The sequence below is a fragment of the Cydia splendana genome, chromosome 6 (genome assembly GCF_910591565.1).
Source record: "Cydia splendana chromosome 6, ilCydSple1.2, whole genome shotgun sequence".
Taxonomy (NCBI): domain Eukaryota; kingdom Metazoa; phylum Arthropoda; class Insecta; order Lepidoptera; family Tortricidae; genus Cydia; species Cydia splendana.
In genome coordinates, this window is record NC_085965.1 from 1,301,258 (window position 1) to 1,324,562 (window position 23,305).

General features: G+C 39.6%; 1 protein-coding gene across 1 annotated transcript; it reads left to right on the forward strand.

Annotated features, from left to right (window-relative positions):
• Positions 1–81: 81 nt before the first annotated feature.
• On the forward strand, positions 82–22,527 carry LOC134791541 (gastrula zinc finger protein XlCGF58.1-like). The gene is made up of 17 exons (XM_063762589.1): positions 82–184; positions 626–670; positions 1,308–1,518; positions 1,968–2,134; positions 2,842–2,954; positions 3,419–3,457; positions 6,640–6,790; positions 6,835–6,969; positions 7,014–7,148; positions 7,193–7,293; positions 7,359–7,506; positions 15,293–15,396; positions 19,407–19,605; positions 20,719–20,825; positions 21,306–21,480; positions 21,813–21,979; positions 22,364–22,527. Exons 2-17 carry the CDS (start codon positions 655–657, stop codon positions 22,484–22,486), a joined length of 2,091 nt encoding a protein of 696 aa, XP_063618659.1. The 5' UTR covers positions 82–184; positions 626–654; the 3' UTR covers positions 22,487–22,527.
• The last annotated feature ends 778 nt before the right edge of the window (positions 22,528–23,305 follow it).

Sequence of the window (23,305 nt, forward strand, 5' to 3'; positions counted from 1 at the left end):
CTATGATTTCATGTCACTCAGTTCACTCACTATTCTCACTTCACTCATGTCATGTCAGTTCACTTGTTTTGTTGTGGGTGACGGTGATAGGTGTTGTCGTGTTTGTGCTATTGTGTTATATTATTTTATTGTATCCAGTAATTACTGTAAAATACCGGCATATGCTGGATTTCTAATAGCCACGGTGAGTTTTCCGATTTATCATAATCACCTATATCAATTTAAATATCATTTAATTTGTAACAAGTAAAAATCGTGAACTTTTTCGCGCCGAAAAAAGGACATTACCCATTTAGAACTCTTCTAAACTCCTAAAATATCTTCTTATATATTATTATTACTTCACAACATCGCGTCCGTATTTAGAAACCCAGGTAGATTTTGAATCAATGCAAGGGTAAGGTTTGCCCACCCTCCCCGTCGGTCCGAAGTGGGGAGGGTCCCCTCCAATAGGGGAAGCTAGGGACAAAGGGTAGTCACCCCTATACGGAGGGGAGCGGTGGCGACGTTGGTAGGAATTAGAGGGGGAGCACCATTTCATGTTCTTTTTTTGAGTCAACGTAACGGCTTGGCGCAAGAAAGTTTTTACTTTTAAAAGTAGTTTCAAGGTTTCTCGTGTTTTCAGAAGTTCTGGGATTAACTGATTTTGGCGCAATGGCGCAAATTGAAGGTAAAAACTACTTTTGTTATAGTTTTCATCCCATAAATGTACATTTTACCCTCTTACTTTTAGTATTATTAAAAAAGCCCTTTACAATGTAATAATTATCATTCTTTTACAATTATTAATACAAACAATTTATAAGTAAATAAATTAATATTATGGCATGGTTCAAATTTTTACTTCAACTACCTAGTCCCACAGTAAGCTCAATAAGGTTTGTTTATTTTATTTGTTACTGAGTACTTGATGACCCTATACAGACCCTAAAAAAATCCATGCATTTCATTCTTTAATAAAAATAATTAAATTCCCCATAGTTTAATGGTTTCGCCATTGGTATATGGTCAAAGTAATACCAATTAGGTTTAATACCTAATGAAATATCATACTAACAATCATGCTGATCTTATACATAAACCATTTCTTTTTTCATTTTAAGAAATATTCATAATACCTACCTATAAGGAGCGAAACCTCTTTTAATAAATCAATTTTCATACCAAATTGTAAAAAGGTAGTTCTTCTGCCTGAAAGACACTGAAATCAGTTAGAACATTAAACAATATTCTTTGAAAATATAAAATCTTAGGACAGTATATTTAAACATAAGGTATCAAAATAATAACAAAAACAATTAATTCAGATCCCGAATTCTTGGACACTGGGGAGTTTATGATGAAACGGAGCCTCCTGGCGAAGAGCAAGCGGGCAATCATTGTCCGCAGCCCGGCCGGCACCACGGAGTACCGCTGTGTGGAGTGCCCCATGGGCTTCAATGACAAGGCTGGTATGGAGCAGCACCTGGCTGTCCATAATCAGGAGTACAGGTTTCTTTGCGGAATCTGTGGGACTGCGTAAGTTCTATCTACATCTAAGTTGCTTACAATTCTTGTTTACGTGTAGGGATATGTATTTTTTTTTTGTTTAAAAGTTGTACTAATAGCAGACATATATGTGCTACTTCAGTGAACAGTTTTAAAAACAGACTTGACAAACACTTTGTATAAAGACACATTTGGCTTATGCACATCTAAATAGAATGAAATCTATGGTTTTTATTTCCTATCATATAATTTATTCGTAATTTGGTAAGGCACTGTTCATCTCATTCAACTAAAGTGTTAAGCCAAAGTTCAAGTTAGACTGAATGATTGTATCATTATCAGTGTTAAAATGTCCTTTATCTACCCATGAAAATGTTTCATTCTTGGAAACATTTAAACCTGCTACAGACACTTAAACTAAAACCGTGCTTATTATTTTTTGTAGGCTATAAGCATTTCTGACTTGAACATTCTTTTAGACTAAAACGCAAGGAGCACTTAGACCGCCATACCCTGGAACACAAAGAAGTGCGGCCTCACATCTGCCCGGACTGCGGCAAGGGCTTCAAGAGGAAGGAGCACCTTAACATACACCGCACCATACATAGCGGGGAGAAGAACCACATATGCCCACTCTGTGACAAATGTAAGTTAACATTATTTTGTATCCGTAGACAAAACAGTTATACTGACATACCTATTCAAATAGGTCACTTACGTTCTAGACTGGTTACCAACGCGAATGACCCTTAAAGTGCAGTACGATTGGCTAATTGTCTTGCTTCTTGCACTAAAATGACAGATTGGCTGGAAAAATCGTGACTTTTTAGGATCTGGGGTATAATTCAAGGTTTAAAAATGTGTGACGTCGGGTAGGGTGACACAAATGAGACACCGACAGTTGGGGGGTTGAATTGACAATTATAGGGTGAATTTGTGTTATACAAGTATTTTGTAAATGGCCCCTAAGGACTTTAGATCATCTTGAATTAGGGTTGACACACATACATATAGGGAAAAACATAGCTAATGCCCTTCTTGTTTGTGTGAGTGAGGGTCGGATAAACGTTCCTTATTAGATTTTTATTAATCACGTAATGTTTGCAGATTCATTATCATTATTTACTTAGATAACAACTTTATTAGTAATTTTTTTTTCATGTAAATTGAATAATAGTACAGTCACCTGCAATAATATGTTACACAACAAAGGCCGCAAAAATATCTGACACGAACTTATTTGTAGAGCCATAAGAGCGAGTCACATATTTTTGCGGCCTTCGAAGAGTAACATATTATTGCAGGTGACTGTACCATGTTATTTCTTAACACTAAAAACTTTTTCTTTTTCAGCATTCTACAGAAAAGACCACCTCCAAAAGCACCTTCAAACTCACAACAAAATGTTCATTGAGCAGAACATTTTCCCCGTGAGTGACCAGGAGCTACTAGGCATCAAACAGGAGGTCACTGATGAGGAACAGGCAGACGACGTTATGACAGAACCGACAGAGGTTAGTAAACATTTAAACAAATTAAAACGTTCTACATTAAGTAAGTACAACTGGTAAATCCATAACAAAGTGTCCTTTGAACAGAACATTTACCCAGTGAGTGACCAGGAGCTACTCGGCATCAAACAGGAGGTCACTTATGAGGAACAGACAGACGCCGTTATGACAGAGGTAAGTAAACAAATTAAACGTTCTACAGAAAGTACAACCGGTAAATCCATGACAAAGTGTCCTTTGAACAGAACATTTACCCCGTGAGTGACCAGGAGTTACTCGGCATTAAACAAGAGGTCACAGATGACGAACAGGCAGACGCCGTTATGACAGAGGTTAGTAAACATTTAAACTAATTAAAACGTTCTACATTATTTACCCCGTGAGTGACCAGGAGCTAGGTACTCGGCATTAAACAAGAGGTCACCGATGAGGAACAGGCAGACGCCGTTATGACAGAGGTTAGTAAACATTTAAACAAATTAAAACGTTCTACATTATTTACCCCGTGAGTGACCAGGAGCTAGGTACTCTGCATTAAACAAGAGGTCACAGATGAGGAACAGGCAGACTACGTTATGACAGAACCGACAGAGGTTAGTAAACATTTAAACAACTTAAAACGTTCTACATCAAGTACAACCGGTAAATCCATGACAAAATGTCCTTTGAACAGAACATTTACCGCGTGAGTGACCAGGAGCTACTTGGCATGAAACAGGAGGTCACTGATGAGGAACAGGCAGACGACGTTATGATAGAACCGACAGAGGTTAGTAAACATTTAAACAAATTAAAACGTTCTACAGAAAGTACAACTGCGCGGTAAATCCATGACAAAATGTCCTTTGAACAGAACATTTACCCTGTGAGTGACCAGGAGCTACTCAGCATTAAACAAGAGGTCACTGATGAGGAACAGGCAGACGACGTTATGACAGAGCCGACAGAGGTTAGTAAACATTTAAACAAATTAAAACGTTCTACAAAAAGTACAACCGGTAAATCCATGACAAAATGTCATTTGAACAGCACATTTACCGCGTGAGCAGGCGTGGCTCACTCCGCGATTTCGTCGCTTTGCTACAGGTAGCTAAAAGTACATCCGTTCCACACCAATTTTGGTGGCTAGCCATAAGCGGCGCGTGGCGCTGTCGCCACCTAGCGGCCATATCTGTCCTGATCGTAACAGACGCGTTTTGTTAGAGAGTGGGTCTTCTGTACCTAATACTATTATTTATTCCGTGCCGTGAGTGACCAAGAACTACTGGGCATTAAACAAGAGGCCACAGATGAGGAACAAGACGCCGTTATGACCGAGGTTAGTAAACATTTAAACAAATTAAAACGTTCTACAGAAAACTCAAACTGTAAATTCATGACAAAACATCCATTTACCCTGTGCGTGACCATTGGTGCTCATGACCACCACCTATTTCGGTAATCACTACACCTTATAAAACAAAGTCCCCCGCCGCGTCTGTCCGTTCGTGTATTTGTACATTGTTCGCGATAATCTCAAAACTACCCCACGGAATTTCATGCGGTTTTCACCTATCAATAGAGTGATTCTTGAGGAAGGTGTATAATTCGTTAAGGTGTGTAGCCCGTGCGAAGCCGGGGCGGGTCGCTAGTCTCTCATATGTTTGTACGGGAAAACTTTCCGCAATTTGCACATCCGTACTCGCTAGCCGCGTTTTGCTGACCCTTGAGTTTACCTAACGGAACCCTAAAAACGCGCAACTTAAACTATTGATAGTATTGATACGCAATTCGAACTGGACTCTCGATACCGATTTTTTACCAACTAGTTGTAGCTAGCCCCCAATTTATTTTTTCGTCCGCCCCTCCCTATAGATAGGGGGAAAGCTCCCCTCGTACCGTCGACACACTGTTTACTGGCAATTTTTAAACCTTATTCAAAAGACTTACGGTCATAAGATGGTCAGAATATTGCTTTTAGTACAAGCTTACCATTTATATCGAAAAGGTCGTATCTTCATATAAGTTTTATCGTCGCATACGACGTTTTTGCTTAAGAATACTATAATATACTAAAGTGGAACCATGGTATAATAATATACTCCGCCTGGTACTCCATTCCCGTCTTTTCTAGGTCACCTAACTGACACAAGGCTACGTCATCATGCGACAGCGCTATATGATAATATGCGATAGCGCTATATATAGCGGCCATGTTATTGTGACGTAGGCCTGTGTCACTCTGGGAATAGAAGACCATGTTTTATTAGACCATGAGTGGAACTATTGGGGTTTCTGTGACACAAAATAGTTTTGACGTTATCTCAGCGTTATCTACGTTTGGATACTTAAGGGCGGTTTCCTTCGAGCAACACCGGCTTCCGAAGACGGTTTCAGACTAGCTTTTTACACGCGCCTATAAGCTCGTTTTTGGGAGTGCGTAAAGGCGCGTATAGACCGTACACGCCCAGAAATAAAATGCGAAAAAGGGGGTTTTTTTTTATTAATGTTAATTACCTTTATTTGCAATTTCTATTTCTAATGAGTTTTGAAATACATTTAAGAAACAACTCATTTGAGACCAATTCTCGGAACGTCTTACATTTTGTACGCTGACGTGAGGCATAAATATATAAAAAACGGGCCCAAAGTCCCCTACCGCGGTGATGTCATCCCCCATTTAAGACAAAATGGCGTATGTCAGTATGGGACTTGGTGGATATACGACCTTTTGTGTTGGTGCGCTAGTTAATACTCTAAGGAGGGGTGGCGCTGGCGTTGTGAGCTCGTGGATGTGTGTTATACCATATTTGTTTATTGTAAGCTAAGATGAAAGATTCTCACCTGTGTATATGTATTAGGTAATTTTACTTTTTTACTAGGTTAGGTACTAAAGATCTACATTACATTATGTAAACGTAACGTGTGGAATTAAGTAGGTACATCTTTTTTAGGGTTCCGTAATCCGTACCTCAAAAGGAAAAAACGGAACCCTTATAACCTTATAGGATCACTCGTGCGTCTGTCTATCTGTCTGTCCGACCATTCCCCCACTTTATCTCCGAAACTACTGGGTCAATAATTTTGCAAAAAATACACAAAATAGTTCTTTACTTATAGAACACAGGAAGACCTATTAGAAATGTGCAGTCAAGCGTGAGTCGGACTATTTACTTCGTTTTTTATTCGACTCCTACGGGCTTTTTAAAGACATTCACGTTCCACATAAAAAAATAACATTATTAAAAATTGGGTAATGTACGGAACCCTTGGAACGCGAGTCCGACTCGCACTTGACCGGGTTTTTTTTTATTTGAAATGAAGCAAAAACAAGAGAAAAACCTCGTGTCAGTATATAATGTCGTAAACAACGTAAACACTGAGTTGAAAAGTACTATCTGCAATGTTTTCAAAATCATCATCATCACATCAGCCGAAAGACATCCACTGCTGAACAATAGGCCTACCCCAGGGATCCCTACAACGAGCGTTTGCGCGCAGCCCTTATCCTTTGCTCTCTGCCATCATAACCAATCGTTGGACCAACTATAGTTGTGGGCATTTTCCTGCCGCGTATTCCGGTTCGGTTATGTTTTCAAATTATTAGTTAATTGTTATTCTGGATCTCAAATTGAAACTTTAAAACAAAATATTGTCTTAGATTACCGACGCGGGCCTGGGCCAGCCAGTGGACCCGGAACGGCCCCACATCTGCCCTATCTGCCACAAGGGGTTCAAGCGGAAAGACCACCTCAAGCTGCACAGCGTCAGCCACCTGGCGAGAGACAAGCTCTGCCCACACTGCGGGAAAGGTAAGCTTAAGTCACTAGTGTAACTTCACAGGTCCCCGACGTAGGCCTGGGCAAGCCAGCGGACCCAGAGCGGCTCCACATCCCCGTCTGCCACAAGGGGTTCAAGCGGAAAGACCACCTCAAGCTGCACAGCGTCAGCCACCTGGCAAGAGACAAGCTCTGCCCACACTGCGGGAAAGGTAAGCTTAAGTCACCAGTGTAACTTCACAGGTCCCCGACGTAGGCCTGGGCAAGCCAGCGGACCCAGAGCGGCCCCACATCCCCGTCTGCCACAAGGGGTTCAAGCGGAAAGACCACCTCAAGCTGCACAGCGTCAGCCACCTGGCAAGAGACAAGCTCTGCCCACACTGCGGGAAAGGTAAGCTTAAGTCACCAGTGTAACTTCACAGGTCCCCGACGTAGGCCTGGGCAAGCCAGCGGACCCAGAGCGGCCCCACATCCCCGTCTGCCACAAGGGGTTCAAGCGGAAAGACCACCTCAAGCTGCACAGCGTCAGCCACCTGGCAAGAGACAAGCTCTGCCCACACTGCGGGAAAGGTAAGCTTAAGTCACCAGTGTAACTTCACAGGTCCCCGACGTAGGCCTGGGCAAGCCAGCGGACCCAGAGCGGCCCCACATCCCCGTCTGCCACAAGGGGTTCAAGCGGAAAGACCACCTCAAGCTCCACAGCGTCAGCCACCTGGCGAGGGACAAGCTCTGCCCACACTGCGGGAAAGGTAAGCTTGTACAATAAGTTCTCTCTCTCGGTTTGGTAACCATGGTAACTCAAGGTTTAACCGGTTAACACCGGGATGTGAAACTTGGTTTCACATTACATCTCAAAACTTTTTTGTAGTAAAAGCGTTGCGAGACTTGCACCTTTTTACATGTAATGTTTTTGATGGGATCTCATCTCTTTTTGTAGGCAGTCCTTCTTTTCGGGTACTCATACCCATACTATGTATACACATATCATAACTAAACATATCTTCATTCATACTCACATCGTACATCGTAGTGTACCTTTACTTTACCTACTATTTGTAGGAACTGCAACAGTAACTTTGTAATATCATATATTTATATGGGATTACAAACTTACTTATGCAGTTCTTAGATCTTTAAAACGTGACTGATATTGCAATATTTTTAGGTTTTCCCTTTATGTGGCCATTAAACCCTAACTCTGTACCAAATTTCAGCTCTCTGAGTTTATGGGAAGTACTAGTTCTATTCTGATGATCATGAGCGAGTGAGTGAGTGTCATAAATGCGAAACTTTGCTTTCGCTTAACTTCGGAACTAAATGACCTACAGACTTGAAATTTTGGATTTTAAGTATGTGATTATAGCTTACTGGATGACCAAAATTTCTGCGTTCTGGTCTTATCCAGAGGTTCTCAAATAGGGGCCTGAAAATGCGGCGAAATGGTTCCAGTAAAGGATGGTACGGCAGTGTTTGCTTCGCGCTCGACTTGGCGGGGGCACTGCCGTGCCCCCAGATGATGCAAGTGGAGCTTAGTAATTTAAAAAGCAATTTTTTGCATAGATAAATATTTTACCGCCTTTCCGAGTCTATGACTCTTCATCAAAACCGTTCTAATGAAATCAAACGTTTAAGTTTTTCTTCACTGAAAAGCAACTGCTTGATGTTAAATAATATTACTTTTGCACAAGTTACTCATATATAATATTTCATTCCAAAGAACTCATTGGTTCGTGCTAAATTTGTATAAAATGCGGAACGTAAAAATATATAAAGCGTGCGTTTCCATTATATTTACGTCCGTGGTTCAACTTGGACATACTATTACAGGAGCCCCCAAAAGGGTTCTCCTTCCTAACAAGGGGATAAGCGCGACCCTCCTTGTCCTGAAGGGGGGATCTAAGCTTGCCTACATACCTACATTATAATAGCGAATATTCGTGGAAGATACATCATTATTATGTTCGTAAGAAACACATTAACAAGCCAATAATGTTAAACAAGAGGAAATCAGCAAATAATTTTGTAACATTTTGGTAATGACATTAAAGCCCGCAAGTAAATAAATAAGTCATTTTTATTGGACCGGAAACCGGAAATAAAATCGGTTGAAATCTTCCAAAACGCTCATGCTCAAATAACTCTATTTATACGGAAGACAAGTTAAACCTTTCTGAAAATAAGAATATTGTGTAAGTTTTTGTATTTTAAATGGTTATTCACAATAATTTGGTCTACATATTTTATTTTATTTCAAATTTCCCCTTTTTGTTTACAAAAAATAATAATTGAAGAATACAAAAAGAGTAAAAAGTAAGAGGTAAGTTAAGTCAAGTTTGGTTCACTTTTAACCTGGATCTACAACAATAAACAATACATTTAATCGGTCTCCAGAGTGTGTACTTCGGATGTTGTCTATATCGATGCCGATGTCGGTAAAAAGATATTTACTATTATTTACCGGCGCGAGACTTAACTTGACTTTGATTTAAAGTTTAGTTTCGGATGTGTCAACGCGCATGGTCCCAAAGCACATACGTAGATTTCCCCAATCTAGGCGGCCAAAAACATTTTATCGTATAATCGAGTTTAATATGGGATATTTAATAAAAAAACCTTGTATTCTTTTATAATTAAATATTATTTCAATAAATAAGTAATAAATTTTTTTATATAAAAAAATTATATCAAAAATTAATTTAAGCTATAAAAATACACTTTTGCATCTTAGTCATTTTCATATACAGTATAAAATAAATAAAAGTATACAAAAAACATAAAATTTACAGAATATGAGAATACTTTTATTATCTATTCGGCTCAGCAGCCATTAATAATTCCATTGCTTCGCTGGAAAACGTCTTGTGTGCCCTTTTGTTTTTGGTCCTCGTACTGCTCAAAAGTGGGTCCGAGGTTAGCAGTAGCCTGTGGCAAATGTCCAGGTTACACGCTTCCCTAGAAAACTTTCTCGCATAGTTTTGCCTGTAACTCCGAAAATGCTTATTCCGGGCTTCTGCCGCTTCCTCAGACAGTTGACCGATTGGCAATATCGCGTTTTCTATAATTTTCGCACCATGTATTAATACTTTGTGCATAGTTGGCGTCATGGGATGCCAACCATATTCATTAACGTACAGCTTAGCCGTGTCCAAGGCATATGCGTCGTATTTTGCTGCATCAATTTTGTGCCCACTTGAAATTGTCTCCAAAATAACTTTACACCTATGAATTAATTCGTGATTAATCCCTGTAATCTCAGCAGCCAACTGCGTGTTTTCAAAAAATCTTCGACTTGTGTTTCCGTCGTTAGTATTTCCAAAGTTTGCCTTAGGCATATCTATCAACAGGCCAGCTTCTGCCCGAAATCTCTCCTGAATTTCCGTTTTTCTTTGCTTTTCTAACTCTTTTTCTTCCTGAGTCTTCCTTTCTCTGTACTTGTTTACAGGTAGCCTGTACGCCAAATGTAAAATGCTTTCAAATATACGTATTCTCGCATGTAATACTGAAATGCCAAACTCTATGGCCTCGGCACTTGTAGCTTTACTTTTCGATAGGTCGTTAAAATCGTTTGATGTGGCTCCGCATATGTAACATTTTATGGTAGACTTCGTGTTTGTGGCCGCGTTGCATACTTTGCCATCAACCATTGTCATTTTTAAAATGTGTCCAAAGACATATTCTTAGCCGTTCAGGTTTACTTTTGTTGGATTAAGGGACTTGGCAGAATTTCGTATGTTCCTTATTTCTTCCTTGGTCACATCAGTAGATTCCTTCACAAACCGAAATCTTATAGGACGGCAAAATCGTGAAGATGAAGGAGTTGGATTTTGCCACAAGACTTTACTGTTTTCTTCTCCACAAACAATTTGCAAAGGTACAAAAGAACTTAAAAATATGTTTGCGTCTGAGTCGGCATCGTCGGAAAACGTTTGTTTGAATCGTGCTTGTTGTGATCCGTCACAACCCCATTTGCAAATTATCCTTAATGATTGCCTTTCACTTTCACTGAGTGTTATCAACACATCTTCTAAATATATAGATAAGCGCGTAATAGTATGATCTAATAGGCTTTGAAGTTCCATTTCTGCGCAGGTAGCAGAGACACGCAACGCACTTTCTGGTGGATAACATTCCTGTTTTGCCTTTAACAAGAGATCATAACACGGGTAATGTCTTGGGTTAGTAGCCCTTATTATTTCGTATTGTCGCCGAGTAAGATCGGCTTCCACAAACATCTGGAGTGCTTCAAAAGGAGACAATGGTGCGATTGATTCTGATTCCTTATTACAGCATTTCTTGTACTTAGTGGCTCGTGTTGGAGAATTCGTTATTTCCTTGAGGACTTTTGAAGCATCTCTTTTTTCACCTGTTTGTAAACACACTTGTGCAGCATGGACTATGATATCATCATCTACAGTAGCTCGGATTTCTTCTGTTTTCCTCCTTTTGGTCCGTTCACTCGATTCCGCAAATAATTTGTTGGGACGACCCTGCCGATGAATCGTTTCACAAGGGATTTCGAAGGTTCCTTCCAACCAAGCCTGATTTTGAGTTAAAAACAGATCTTCTCTCCTCTTTGCAGTTATCCACCTTTGCTTTATTTGTGCCTTAAAGTTCGAAAACTTACGTTTGAGGTTCTTTTTACTTTCTTCGGTGTGGCCATAACACTCCAAGTTTTCACTGAAACTTGGTAAATTCTGTTCTTTTATCTGTTCATACAAATATTTACGAGTCACTTCTTTAATACCAGAAGCACTGGATAACTCTGAAATAAAAAAAAAACGAATTATGTTAAAGTAGAAAAATGTGAAGACGTTTTAGAGTTTTTGCCCTGTTAACTTAGATTGATTTAGAAATTGCGAGTAGCACGTAGTAGCAGCCGTTTTCACCGGTTTTGTTATGTTTAATATGTAACCAAAATTTTAAAATATTAATGGTCGCTGAGACGGACTAAAATGCATTTCAAAACAACCTTTAAACTTTGATAACTAAGAAAAAGTATCATTAAAAAAGGTCTCAACTTTAACTTATCGTTTAGTATGAAAATAATGTGAAAAGAATAAATTTTATGAAGCAAATACATAGATTCTTACCTGAATTATTAGAATCCATCACGTTAACGTCACTTTAGATCGTAAAAAAATAATTATGAACTTTGTAAGTAAGAGTAAATTTAACGCGCTTAAAACTGATATGCACACTGCTAGCGATGATCTAGTTTTGAATACCTGTTGATAAGCACATGCTTTATCAAATAAGTTAAATAGGGTGGGGGTGGGTCCCCAGGAATGTCAACTATATAAGGTAATTAGTAAATTATACCGATAATGAATTTCACTAATTGGACTTTTGGCCGCCTAGATTGGGGAAATCTACGTATGTGCAAAGGGTTAAACGTACGAGCGAGTGCGGCGGGCCCTTCCCTCCCCTATTTCCAAGCTATTATCGTATAATTACAAGCGAGGTACATGAGAACGCTGTTAGCGGTTAGTAACTCGTGCGGTGCCGTTAAACTGCTATTACCTTTATTCTGGTTTTAGACACCCCTTACGTTAAAAAAATAGTAGTAGGCGTTAGCGAGTCCGGAGGTTCTGCTCTGCAGGTCGTATTCTCAACCGATTCTCGTGAAATTTTGTAAGCAGGTTCGTTAGTTAGATTGAGTTTTTCTGTTGTTTCGTCTATGGCACTTAGGGGTTGTGCACAAACCATGCGAGGTGTTTTCGGCTACTTTTTGACCCCCCTTCCCCTTGGTGATATTTCGTGAGGTGTTTGGCTACTCCCCCTCCCCCACATAACCGCACGTGTACTTTATTTAAAAAATTCTATCTGACCGGTCAGGCCACGCGATCCAAAATTTCATAAAATAGACTCGGTATTTTGAAGTGCGGAGTGAAGATTTATGTTTAACGAAACCGAAAAAAGTATATACTCATGTGGTAGGTATGTTTTCATAGTTTCGTTCACTGTAGAAAAATACACGTGAATTCTCCTTATACCCCCCTCCCCCAACGTGATCTGTCGTGACTTTTTCGTGACCCCCACCACCCCTACCGACCTTGCGTGATTTGTGCACAAACCCTTACAAGTCTTACGACCATTGTGAGTTCGCTGTGATAATGGCTCAACGAAGTAAGTATTTTTTAAAAGCTTGTATCTATCAAAATTGTTTTTAGTTTGATCATCGTTCAGTGACTTTTACTCGGCTGTCGCGTAACATAGGGTTATTTTTTTCGTGTGTGTTCTTTTATGAAAGGTTTATCGCACAATAGAAAAAAGTACAAATGACGAAGTTAATTCCTTTTGAAATCAAGTAGAAACTTATGTAATCTAATCTTTATAAATTCTGATTGTATAACCTACATAAATTTCTCACAAGATTGTACTAGAATTTCAATTTTTAGCCAAGACAAATGCAATTTTGGTTTGTCAAAATAAAGATTCAAAATACAATTGAATGGAAGGCTTTTTTAAAGGCGTAATCCGTAGTTTGAGATGCCGAAAGTAATTGGAATTTATCTTTACAAAATACTTGTCGAATATTCCAATTACGCGTCGTCTATAACATAACAAGACCCTATCCTACGGTCAAATAATAATCCCCAACTCAAAATCAATATTCAATATCCAAGACCCGGTTAGGCGACCTTTCAGTCCCCCTTATTCTAGGGGAGTTCCCCCATGGGCCCGGCATATATTCCCGTTTCCTAAACCCGAACTGTAAAACCAGTGTATCTAGAACCTTAGTTTCGTTCTGACTATACGTAAAAACGAAAATGCCTATGCTGGTCTGAGTGGTCTGACCAGTGTAATGTCAAAGTAGGGGTAACATGTACACCACACGAATACAGACGTTAAAGTCGTTGGTATACAGGTCAGTTTTGGCGTGTGCTTTTTAAAGTAGAAGGGACGACGCTTGGGAATCTAATTTATAAGGAGGGGTGACTTGGTAGGGGAGTTTTTTGATGCTGAGCCGGTTTTTTGGGGGACTTTAGTTTGTTTTAAGTCTTTGCAGACTGATAATAATATTTTTCGAATATTCTATATTGTAAACTGGGTGTAACGATTTTTTATTCACATGTTTGTGTTGTTTTTAATATAGTAGTCGGAGCTCAATCGAACGTTGAGAAGTTCTAATTTAGCTTTCAAGCTCATTTTGTACATGGATCCGACACATGGTATAAAAAAATCGAAGACAATGCCATTGTTTGGTACCGCGCGTTAGGTTCGGACTTAAAATTAACCATATTAATATTCTTAATTGTTTCGGCGGCTTCGCCCCAAAAAGGAATCTGTCCTGTACAAATTTTATGCATTGAAAATGGAACAAAAAATATTAAATAAACAGTAGGTAAACTGTTTGAATCTTGCGAAAAGTAGCTTTTGTTTTGGAAAAACTTTACTTTAATACTGTTAATAAAGTATTGTTCTGTGCGTTACTTAGTAATTAATGATTTCGATTTGAAACTATCTCCATAGTTTGTTTCCCAGGGAAACACATAAGATACACGTAGTTTTTCTCTCGGAAATCATCATTCTACGCAGACGAAGCCCCGGGCAGAAGCTATAGTTGACTACAACTTACCCGACCAATTTTTAAACAAGCATATACGTTTGCGAGCGATATTCCAAATTTGTATTAATTTTTTTGAGCGATCTTTGCGGAGGTTGCGGGTTCAAGTCCTGCCGGAAGCGTAAATTTTTAATTTTTTTCCTTTAATATAAAATTTACAGCTTATCCTATCTTGAAACTCTCATGCTGGCATGTCACCAATACAGTCTGTATAACATGTATGTCCCGGTCGATAGAAGCTTCAATTTGCTGACCTACTAACAGAACAGCAACTCTATTAATTAACCATCGATGTACCTTATGTCTATTATAATAAGGTTTAAGAGCTGTCAGTCTACAGTGGGCGATACATGACATGTAGCACCTAACGCGAACGTAGACACTAACTTAGGTACGTCGACTTCACAAATATATTTACACGACCTTATTGTCAGTATCTTAGAGGCGTGTTAACACATTCAGGGCCAAGAACCCGATAGTCGGGTACACTGTTCGTAGCGACTACGCGCTCCATACGGCGAAAACGTGGCTACGCGCTACGAGCGTAACCCGTAGCACTTAGTGGCAATGAATGTGTTAATATATTTTTGGAACGTTGGCTGGTAAAGATGTTTTTGAACTCGACTGTACTACATCGTTGTGCTTGTAATTAACACAGGTTGGCTTTTTTTAACCCTTCAAAAATTGAAGTTTACTGTAATCTCTAAAATTGTAATAAACTAATAGGTGGCGCGTACAAGTTGTCTACCTTTTTTACCTACGTTTGCATAGAAACATTAACGAACGAAATACGAACGTTAAAATATTTCGATAAAATTTGTTTGGACACTTTGGACACCTCTGAAGCAACCAACCAAATCAATTCATAATTGGCAGAATCGTATAACTAATCAATATACAAAAACAGTCTGACAAACTCCTCCTTTTTTGAGTCGATCAAAATGTTAATGAGTAACATTATGTTCCAGCCTTCCGAACAGACGATCAGGTGAATAACCACATGATAACACACGTTAAACTGGACTCCCCGGCCAGCGAGGAGCCCTGCCTGATGGAAGACGAAGATGTACAGGTAATTCTTCAGAATTCTAGTCGTTTAGACATCACCAAAGATGTATACTGCCCTCCTAAGCCGAATAACGCTATCTCAAAAACAAATGATATTGAAAATGGAATTCTCAGTAATCTATCTATATATATAAAACAAAGTCGTGTTTGTTCCAGCATCCATAACTCGAGAACGGCTGGACCGATTTTCATGGTTTTTGATTTGTTGGATTAGTCTCGGCCTAGAATAGCAGAATAACCATTAAAAACATTGAAAAAATTTACGAAAACAAAATAATGAAAGAATGATCATTCCCATACAAAATGTTCCTAGGTATCTTACCTGTCAAACATTTGATCTTCATCCCGTCGATAAGGTAAACTCTCTCTTCTTTAAAGAACGTATTTTAAAAAGGGTTTCGAATCGACAAGATATATCCACAATATTAGGATTACCCCGTATTTGTGATTTTGAAATTGTAAAATAGTGACAGTAATGACAAGGGATTGACATATTTTTATTTATGCATGCATTATAGTGATGAGCTGGTGATGAGGGTTATCGTTTGTCAAATGGAGCGATTATAAACTCCCTGTTAAACAGTTTCGAACGCACCCATAAACAAAATGACAACCAACAAATACATACATACTAAATAATAGTACTACCTTAAGGCCCCAGTACACAATGGGCCATCGCCGGCCACTCCAAGGGACGCAGCCATGAGATAGCAATATCACTTGCTCCCTCTAACGCATAAATGCGTCCCTTGGAGTGGCCGGCGATGGCCCATTGTGTACTGGGGCCTTTACTCTTTGGTACTACCGTAAGTACATAATGGACACTTCCTAGCAACCCTAATAACTGCTCGCAGCAATGCTGAGCCGAACGGAGCCGAGTTTGTCCGAAGCACAGAATAAATAATAGTACTACCGTACAGAAAGGAAACTTCCTACAAAACCGAAGTTTGACAGCGGTTCAGGGTCGAATCATGCTATCCCTTTCTAATATATAGCACTATCCCTTTCGGCTATTTAGGGTTGTCAAAATTCAAGTGATTATCTTATCTGTGTTCGTGCACGCCAAAGGAAGTCAAGTGGTGCCAACCCTAATAATTGCTCGGAGCAATGCTGAGCCGCGCGGAGCCGAGTTTGGCCGAAGTCAGGAGTTTCGCACCCCTGCCCGAAGTCAGGAGTGTCTCGCCACTGTCTGAGGTGCCAACAGGATTAAAAAAAAAGTGCGAGTCGGACTCGCGCACGAAGGGTTCCGTTCCATTACGCAAAAATCATCAAAAAATCACGTTTGTTGTATAGGACCTTACTTACATATTTATGTTGTTCTGTTTGTTGTCATAGCGGCAACAGAAATACATCATCTGTGAAAATTTCAGCTGTCTAGCTATCACGGTTCATGAGATACAGCCAGGTGACAGACAGACAGACGGACAGCGAAGTCTTAGTAATAGGGTCCCGTTTTTACCCTTCGGGTACGGAACCCTAACAGCGGGATGACTGACTGACTGACTCATCATCATCACGCAGAACCGAAACTACAATGAATGTTAGAAAGTTGACATCTGCACACCATTACAGGTTACATTTGTAATGTGTACAAGAAATAAGAACAGATTTTGAAGTTAGCACCTCTATTTTATCGGTCATAATCTTAAGGCCCCAGTACACAATGGGCCATCGCGGGCCACTCCAAGGGACGCATTTATGCGTTAGAGGGAGCAAGTGATATTGCTATCTCATTCTACCGCATGGCTGCGTCCCTTGGAGTGGCCGGCGATGGCCCATTGTGTATTGGGGCCTTTACAATCGAATAAAAGGGAATCGGCAAGCAAAATGGAGTTTGCAACCACACCACACCACCTGATTTGATCAAACAATTTAATCAGATTGGAGCAAGACTGTTCCCGTCTGGACTGGCATTAAGTTAAGCGGTTTAGTTTTAAGTACCCGATAAGCGAATTCATTTAAATTTAATCATTTATTAATATACGTAACCGAATGTAACACACAACAAGACCTACGTTTCAACACTTTCAATAAGTAGATAAGTGTGCACCTACTTTAACTAAACGTATTTTAAGATGTATTGAAAATGACCACCGCTTTTCTGGACACATAAATCTGATTCTTATGAATACTCTTGAGATTATTTAGTCTGCCAAGAATAAATTCATTGGTTTCACAGAATTGAACACCTCAATTATCTTTTGGCGAAGTTCATCGAGGGTATTTAATTCCCGTGCGAAGATCGGGACTTCGAGGCGGCTATGCGACTGGGCCGTTGCGTCCAATCCATCTGTCAGGGAACTTGGTCTAAATGATATCGCACACTAATTAGAGTTAACTGTGCTGGCGCACAATCTTGCTGGAAATGGAGGTTCTCCAAATTTTTCTCCTGCACCTTTTGTAGCAAACACGTTTCTCAGGTATTGTTTTATTTAAAAATTTACTGTAAAATCAAAATATGCAGAAAATCTAATTTTCAATTGACAAGTGACAATTACTAACCAAAACACATTTACTTCATAAATACTCTGACAGGTGATTGATAACCAAAAAAGGAAAGTGTTCATTTGAAATTATTTAACCTTCTTTGTTAATTATTATGTTAGGATAATGTAAAGCCTAAAAAAATTGAATGAATAAAAAAATAGTATTTTGTGTTACAAGGGATCAAAATGATATATTTCCGTCAAGGGCGTACATTGAATCCTGAGTGAAGCGATGGATTCTAAAGTAGAATCCTGAAAGTAATGAGGGATTCAAGTATTAACGCCTAAGACGAAATAATTTTGATACCGTGTGACACAGTATGTTTTTCACATCAACTATGAGAAAAATAAAAAAATCTTAGTATTGACACAATCTGATGCTTAAACAGATTATTTAAGCTAAAAAAATAATGTGCAAAAAAATGTAAAAATAGTGTGCTAGAACAGAAAAGTGTTACTTTGATCCCTCCTAGCAGGGACGAAAAGTGCCACTTTGATCCCTCCTAGCAGGGAAGAAAAAGCTCTTTTCCGAATAGGTGGTGTGAAAAAATACTTTTAATTATTTTAAAAGCATGAGACTTAATTGAGGGGCTTAATGAAGGGAAGATATATGTAAAACATTCATTTTGTATTACCAATTTAAAGTCACCCTATATAGTAGAGGGACTAATCGATAACAATTTTTTTCAGGCCTGGCTGCAGGCGTTCGGAATGTTCATTATGTTTCCGTACGGAATGACAGGTGGGATCGGGACGTCGCTCTACAAATGCATGGTGCTGTCTCGCTTACACATGTCAATCAGTACCTACATAAAATTCTGAGCGTGTGCGGCCAGGCTAATCCGTGACGTGCCAAAAGGAGACATAATATAGATAGGTGATACGAAGTTCACCGGGTCAGCTAGTAGAAACTAAAGTATAAGTTAGCTATGAATTTTCTTTTGAGTTAGCGCTCTTTGGCTTAGCAGGACAATATATAACTCCGTATAAGATAAATAAAGTCTAAGAAAAAAACGTGCCTCCGAAAATCAAGAAAAAATTATGCTCGAAAAGAAACTATACTTTGGCCTATACTCGTGTAGATGGAGACACCGTTTGATATTTGTCAATTTTAACACATATCAATGAAAGAATAAGGATAAAAGTCAAATGGCGTTCTAAAAGTTTTAATCATGTGTCGAAAGATGGCAGTAAATTTATTGTGACTACAAAATTTACTTTGACAATACGCTTCTATACTAAATTCTCTTTGATATCACTCACACTTCACCAGTTTATACACTGTTTTTTTAAGTGGATCGTTGAGGAATAATCCAAAACTATACAGGGCAACTGTTTTAGAAACCTGTATCTTTTTTACGTAACAACGATTTTGATATGGCCAAAATTTTACTTAGATGCGAGAAATCTCTGTATAAACATAAAAAGCATTTTAATTTGAAAATATACTTTCCAGTATACGTCACAGTATTTTGATTTGGCATTTGTATGTTATGCAATTTGTGACTAAACTTGAAATTTATCACAGCAAGAAGAAGACTCCCTCCTAATACCTCGCGTGTCCATGCAAGAGGGCGAGCGCACGTACTACTCGGTGGCGGACGACCGGCCGTACTCGTGCAAGCTGTGCGGCCGCCGCTTCAAGCGCAAGCAGCACCTCAAGGTGCACGCCAACGTGCACGCCAGGAACCAGCCGCCCACCATCTGGTGCTCCATATGCAGCGAAGGTAAGATTTAACTTATCAACCCTTTTAAAATTTCACGAGAATCGGTTGAGGATAACAGTCGGTATGTAATATTGTCTTCTGTTACCGCGATAGTTACTCATGAAATAAAACAATTGGAACGGATTTAATCTTCTCGGGGCAGAGGTGGGTTAGAGCCGGCATAGTTTTATCATAGCTTTACTTGAAAATAGTTGTAATGTAGAACTAGCCTTATGAACCAATTTTGCATGTATAACTAGCCTTAAAATTTATAGTTTATGATGGTTCATTATTTTGTAAGTGGGTAGTTTTTGCACAGTACAGTTTTTCCTCAGTCACCCGTTGACCACGAACGCTGTAAAGGGTTCGAAACATCGGGATGTAGTATGTATTTAATATACGCGATATAATCCGTTTCAATAGTTTTATTTCATGAGTCGGTATGTAATTTTTCGAGACGGAGATGTTTCGCTCGTGATTCACGCTCGCTCAGCCGGTAATACGATAATGGTAGAAAATTTAAGAATCCGTCAATAACATGCTCCTCTTAAATCGTAGCTTTCTTTTGCATAGACTCTACATATGACTCTACACAATATGTCAAGTCTTCTGTGAGGATTACGGGAAAAGTGACTAAATAAAATAACATTTTATAAAAATATTATACTAAAATGTACCATACCATGGACCACCATCTGGTGATCCATATGCAGCGAAGGTAACATTAACTTTTCATATATGTACTACATATATAACTTGGCAGGTATACATATATATCGCATGGGAGAGTTCTACAGACCTGATAGTCTGTGCGGAAAGATAAGAGTCATAGAATGTATTGGCTCTCTTATATTCCACGATTCTTCTCTTTCCGCACAGACTCTATATACACCAATAGCTTAAAGTACAGATAAAATATTTTTCTAAACAAGTTTCCAACATCATAACACATGCCTGAAATAAAAGGCAGCTCATACTCGACAGGCCGGTCCGTTATGCAAAGCAGGTGTAGTACCATCACCCACACTAACACAGTTCGTAAACCTTATTACAAAAGGCATAAGGTCCACCGATGAACAGTTAAGAGTGTAGCTGTTTGTACCTGATGAGGTGCTAACAAAAAACGATTTTCAGGTTTCTTCAACAACAGCCAATTCGAGAGCCACGAGTGTATGGGCGCCGACCCCGAAGAGACGCCGACCAACCAGGAGAACAGCTACCCCACGCACGACAATGTAGAAGTAATAAATACTATTGAACTAATAAAATATTGATGTTCTATCTCACTTTTTCGGGTTCCGTGCCCAAAGGGTAAAAACGGGTCTATTACTAAGACTTTGCTGTCCGTCTGTCTGTCAGCAGACTGTATCTCATGAACCGTGATAGCTAGGCAGTTGAAATTTTCACAGATGATGTATTTCTATTGCCGCTATAACAACAAATACTAAAAACAGAATATAATAAATATTTAATTGGGGCTCCGTCCGACTCGCACTTGGTCGGATTTTTTAAGATTAGTTCACGAGGGTATCAACCAATGAAAATGCATCCAAACCTCGGAATGTGTGCTACTTTGACTCAGCAGTTTTCTACAATATTGTCAAAATAGTCTGATTAACTTCTCGGGGGTCTCATACTGCGTCTTGGACGTGTCACTATGCAGAACTTTATTTCACCAATGGTTTTTAGAGCTCGAGGGTAAAATGAAACAATACTTCCAGATAATGAACGTGCCTATAGTGACGGAGGAACCGGAGCCGGCCGGGCTGCCGGTGCCGCGGCGCGTATTTGTGTGCAAGTTCTGCGCGAAGCCCTTCAAGCGCAAGGACCACTACCGCATCCACCTGCACGTGCACACCGGCGTCAAGTCCTTCTTCTGCGAGGACTGCGGGAAAGGTAACATTACTAGTGACTCTACATATGACTCTACTCGTATCAAGGACCACTACCGCATCCACCTGCACGTGCACACCTTCTGCGAGAACTGCGGGAAAGGTAACCACACGGGTAGTAGAGGTACAATTGAGTGGCTTCGGGTAAAAAAAATACACATATAAATACCGAAGTTGCTCACAAGATTTTACGAAAATCGGTTCAGAAATGCCACTTATGAAATGCGAACAGCTCGGCATACGAAAGCTTTTTTGCCTAAGCTCGCGCTTTAAAGTACAAGTTAAATGAGAATGCCCATAAGTTAACTGTTACTTATGCATACCCATTGTCGGCAGGCTTCTACCGCAAGGACCACCTCCAGAAGCACTCGCAGGTGCACACGAGGACGAGGCCGCAGCCGCCGCCGCGCAAGCCCCGGAAGGAGATGCCGGACCTCTTCCCCATACACATGTTCAAGACACCCGACACCAGGGCCAGCGTCAAGCCGGAGATCACTATCACTGTGAGTTTTTATCGAGTACTCCCTTACTACCGAATGATAATATAAGATTATTGGTAGCATACTCGTACATGTCAAATACAATGTTATACAAAAAAATTAGATGGTGGTGAGATGGTGCATCTCTTATGTTTTCTGGGAAGCGGCTGTATATCACAGGGCCTGTGACGTACACAGATTGTTCTGACTCTGAATGGAGGGAAAAATGAGTTGTTTACTCTTTCGATAAAAGGGAAAGTAAAGTTTGCACTACTGCCAGAATTAGAAATACTAATACAGGGACATACCAGGCCAGTACCTTCTACGCAGGCGAAGTTACGAGCAGATACTAGTTAATAATGAATTCTTCTGCCCATCGTGCCATAAAACAACGTTTTCTACTTTCAGGCGCCATCGAACACAAAACTACGAGTACCGCTGCAAATCAAGGTGCCGTACCAAGTAGTGACGTCACTCGACAACGGCGAGCAGCGCGTCACCACCGTCGACCCGCGCGACCTGCTCTCCTGATACGAGCTCATGTACGGTTAGCCGACCTTGAGATAATAAATTATTATATAACATACTAAATGGTCTAGCTACACCCCGCCCTGAATGAAATTACCTCACCCCGCGGCGGCAAATTGACTAAAACTGACCGAATTTTAGTTCCGATTAGCTACCGCAGAATAATTAACCTCAGCCCGCGTTGGCAGTTTGACTAAAATTGACGAAATAGTGTGAAAATTATCGTAAACGATGGCAGTATTATAACAATATGATAAAGACAGAATTTACATTGTGTTTCGTGTGCTAACAACTTTAACATAACACTACAATTATTTTTAAGTTAAGGAGATTTAAAATGAAGTTTTGATCTCATATATATTTAAGTTTGTTGAACAAGTATAAATAAACCAGTTAATTATAAGTAATTAATGTAATTATAACAGAATGTGATAATCTGTATCCATTATTAATAAAATATAAAGACATGAAGTCAAATTACTTAGATAGAAACGAATTAAATGTGTGTACGATCAAATTGGAAAATGGGCCATCTTTGATTCCTAAAATTAGAGACCGCAAGCCAACAACAGTTTTATATTGAGCAAACTCCTGTCAGGAATTCACTCTCCCAAACGCGTCTAAGGTCTTAAAACAATTTTCTCCTACGCTTTTGAGTCTCCACCCTTCCTCAATATACCAACGGAACGGCAGCTGACGTTCAGGAAGCTTCATGATGAGTTACGCCCGGGAGGAAATGACGTATGTGACGTATATCTCAACATATTCAACATAAAGACTGGGTCCAAATAAGTAAGATCTCGTTACTTTGTAGCTTTTAGT

What these genes read in the sequence shown, in the direction of transcription:
- LOC134791541 (XM_063762589.1), top strand. An exon ending in TGGAAGACGAAGATGTACAG is followed by an intron (nt 15,397 to 19,406) that starts GTAATTCTTCAG and finishes AATTTATCACAG; the next exon opens with CAAGAAGAAGACTCCCTCCT. An exon ending in AGCCGGAGATCACTATCACT is followed by an intron (nt 21,980 to 22,363) that starts GTGAGTTTTTAT and finishes TTCTACTTTCAG; the next exon opens with GCGCCATCGAACACAAAACT.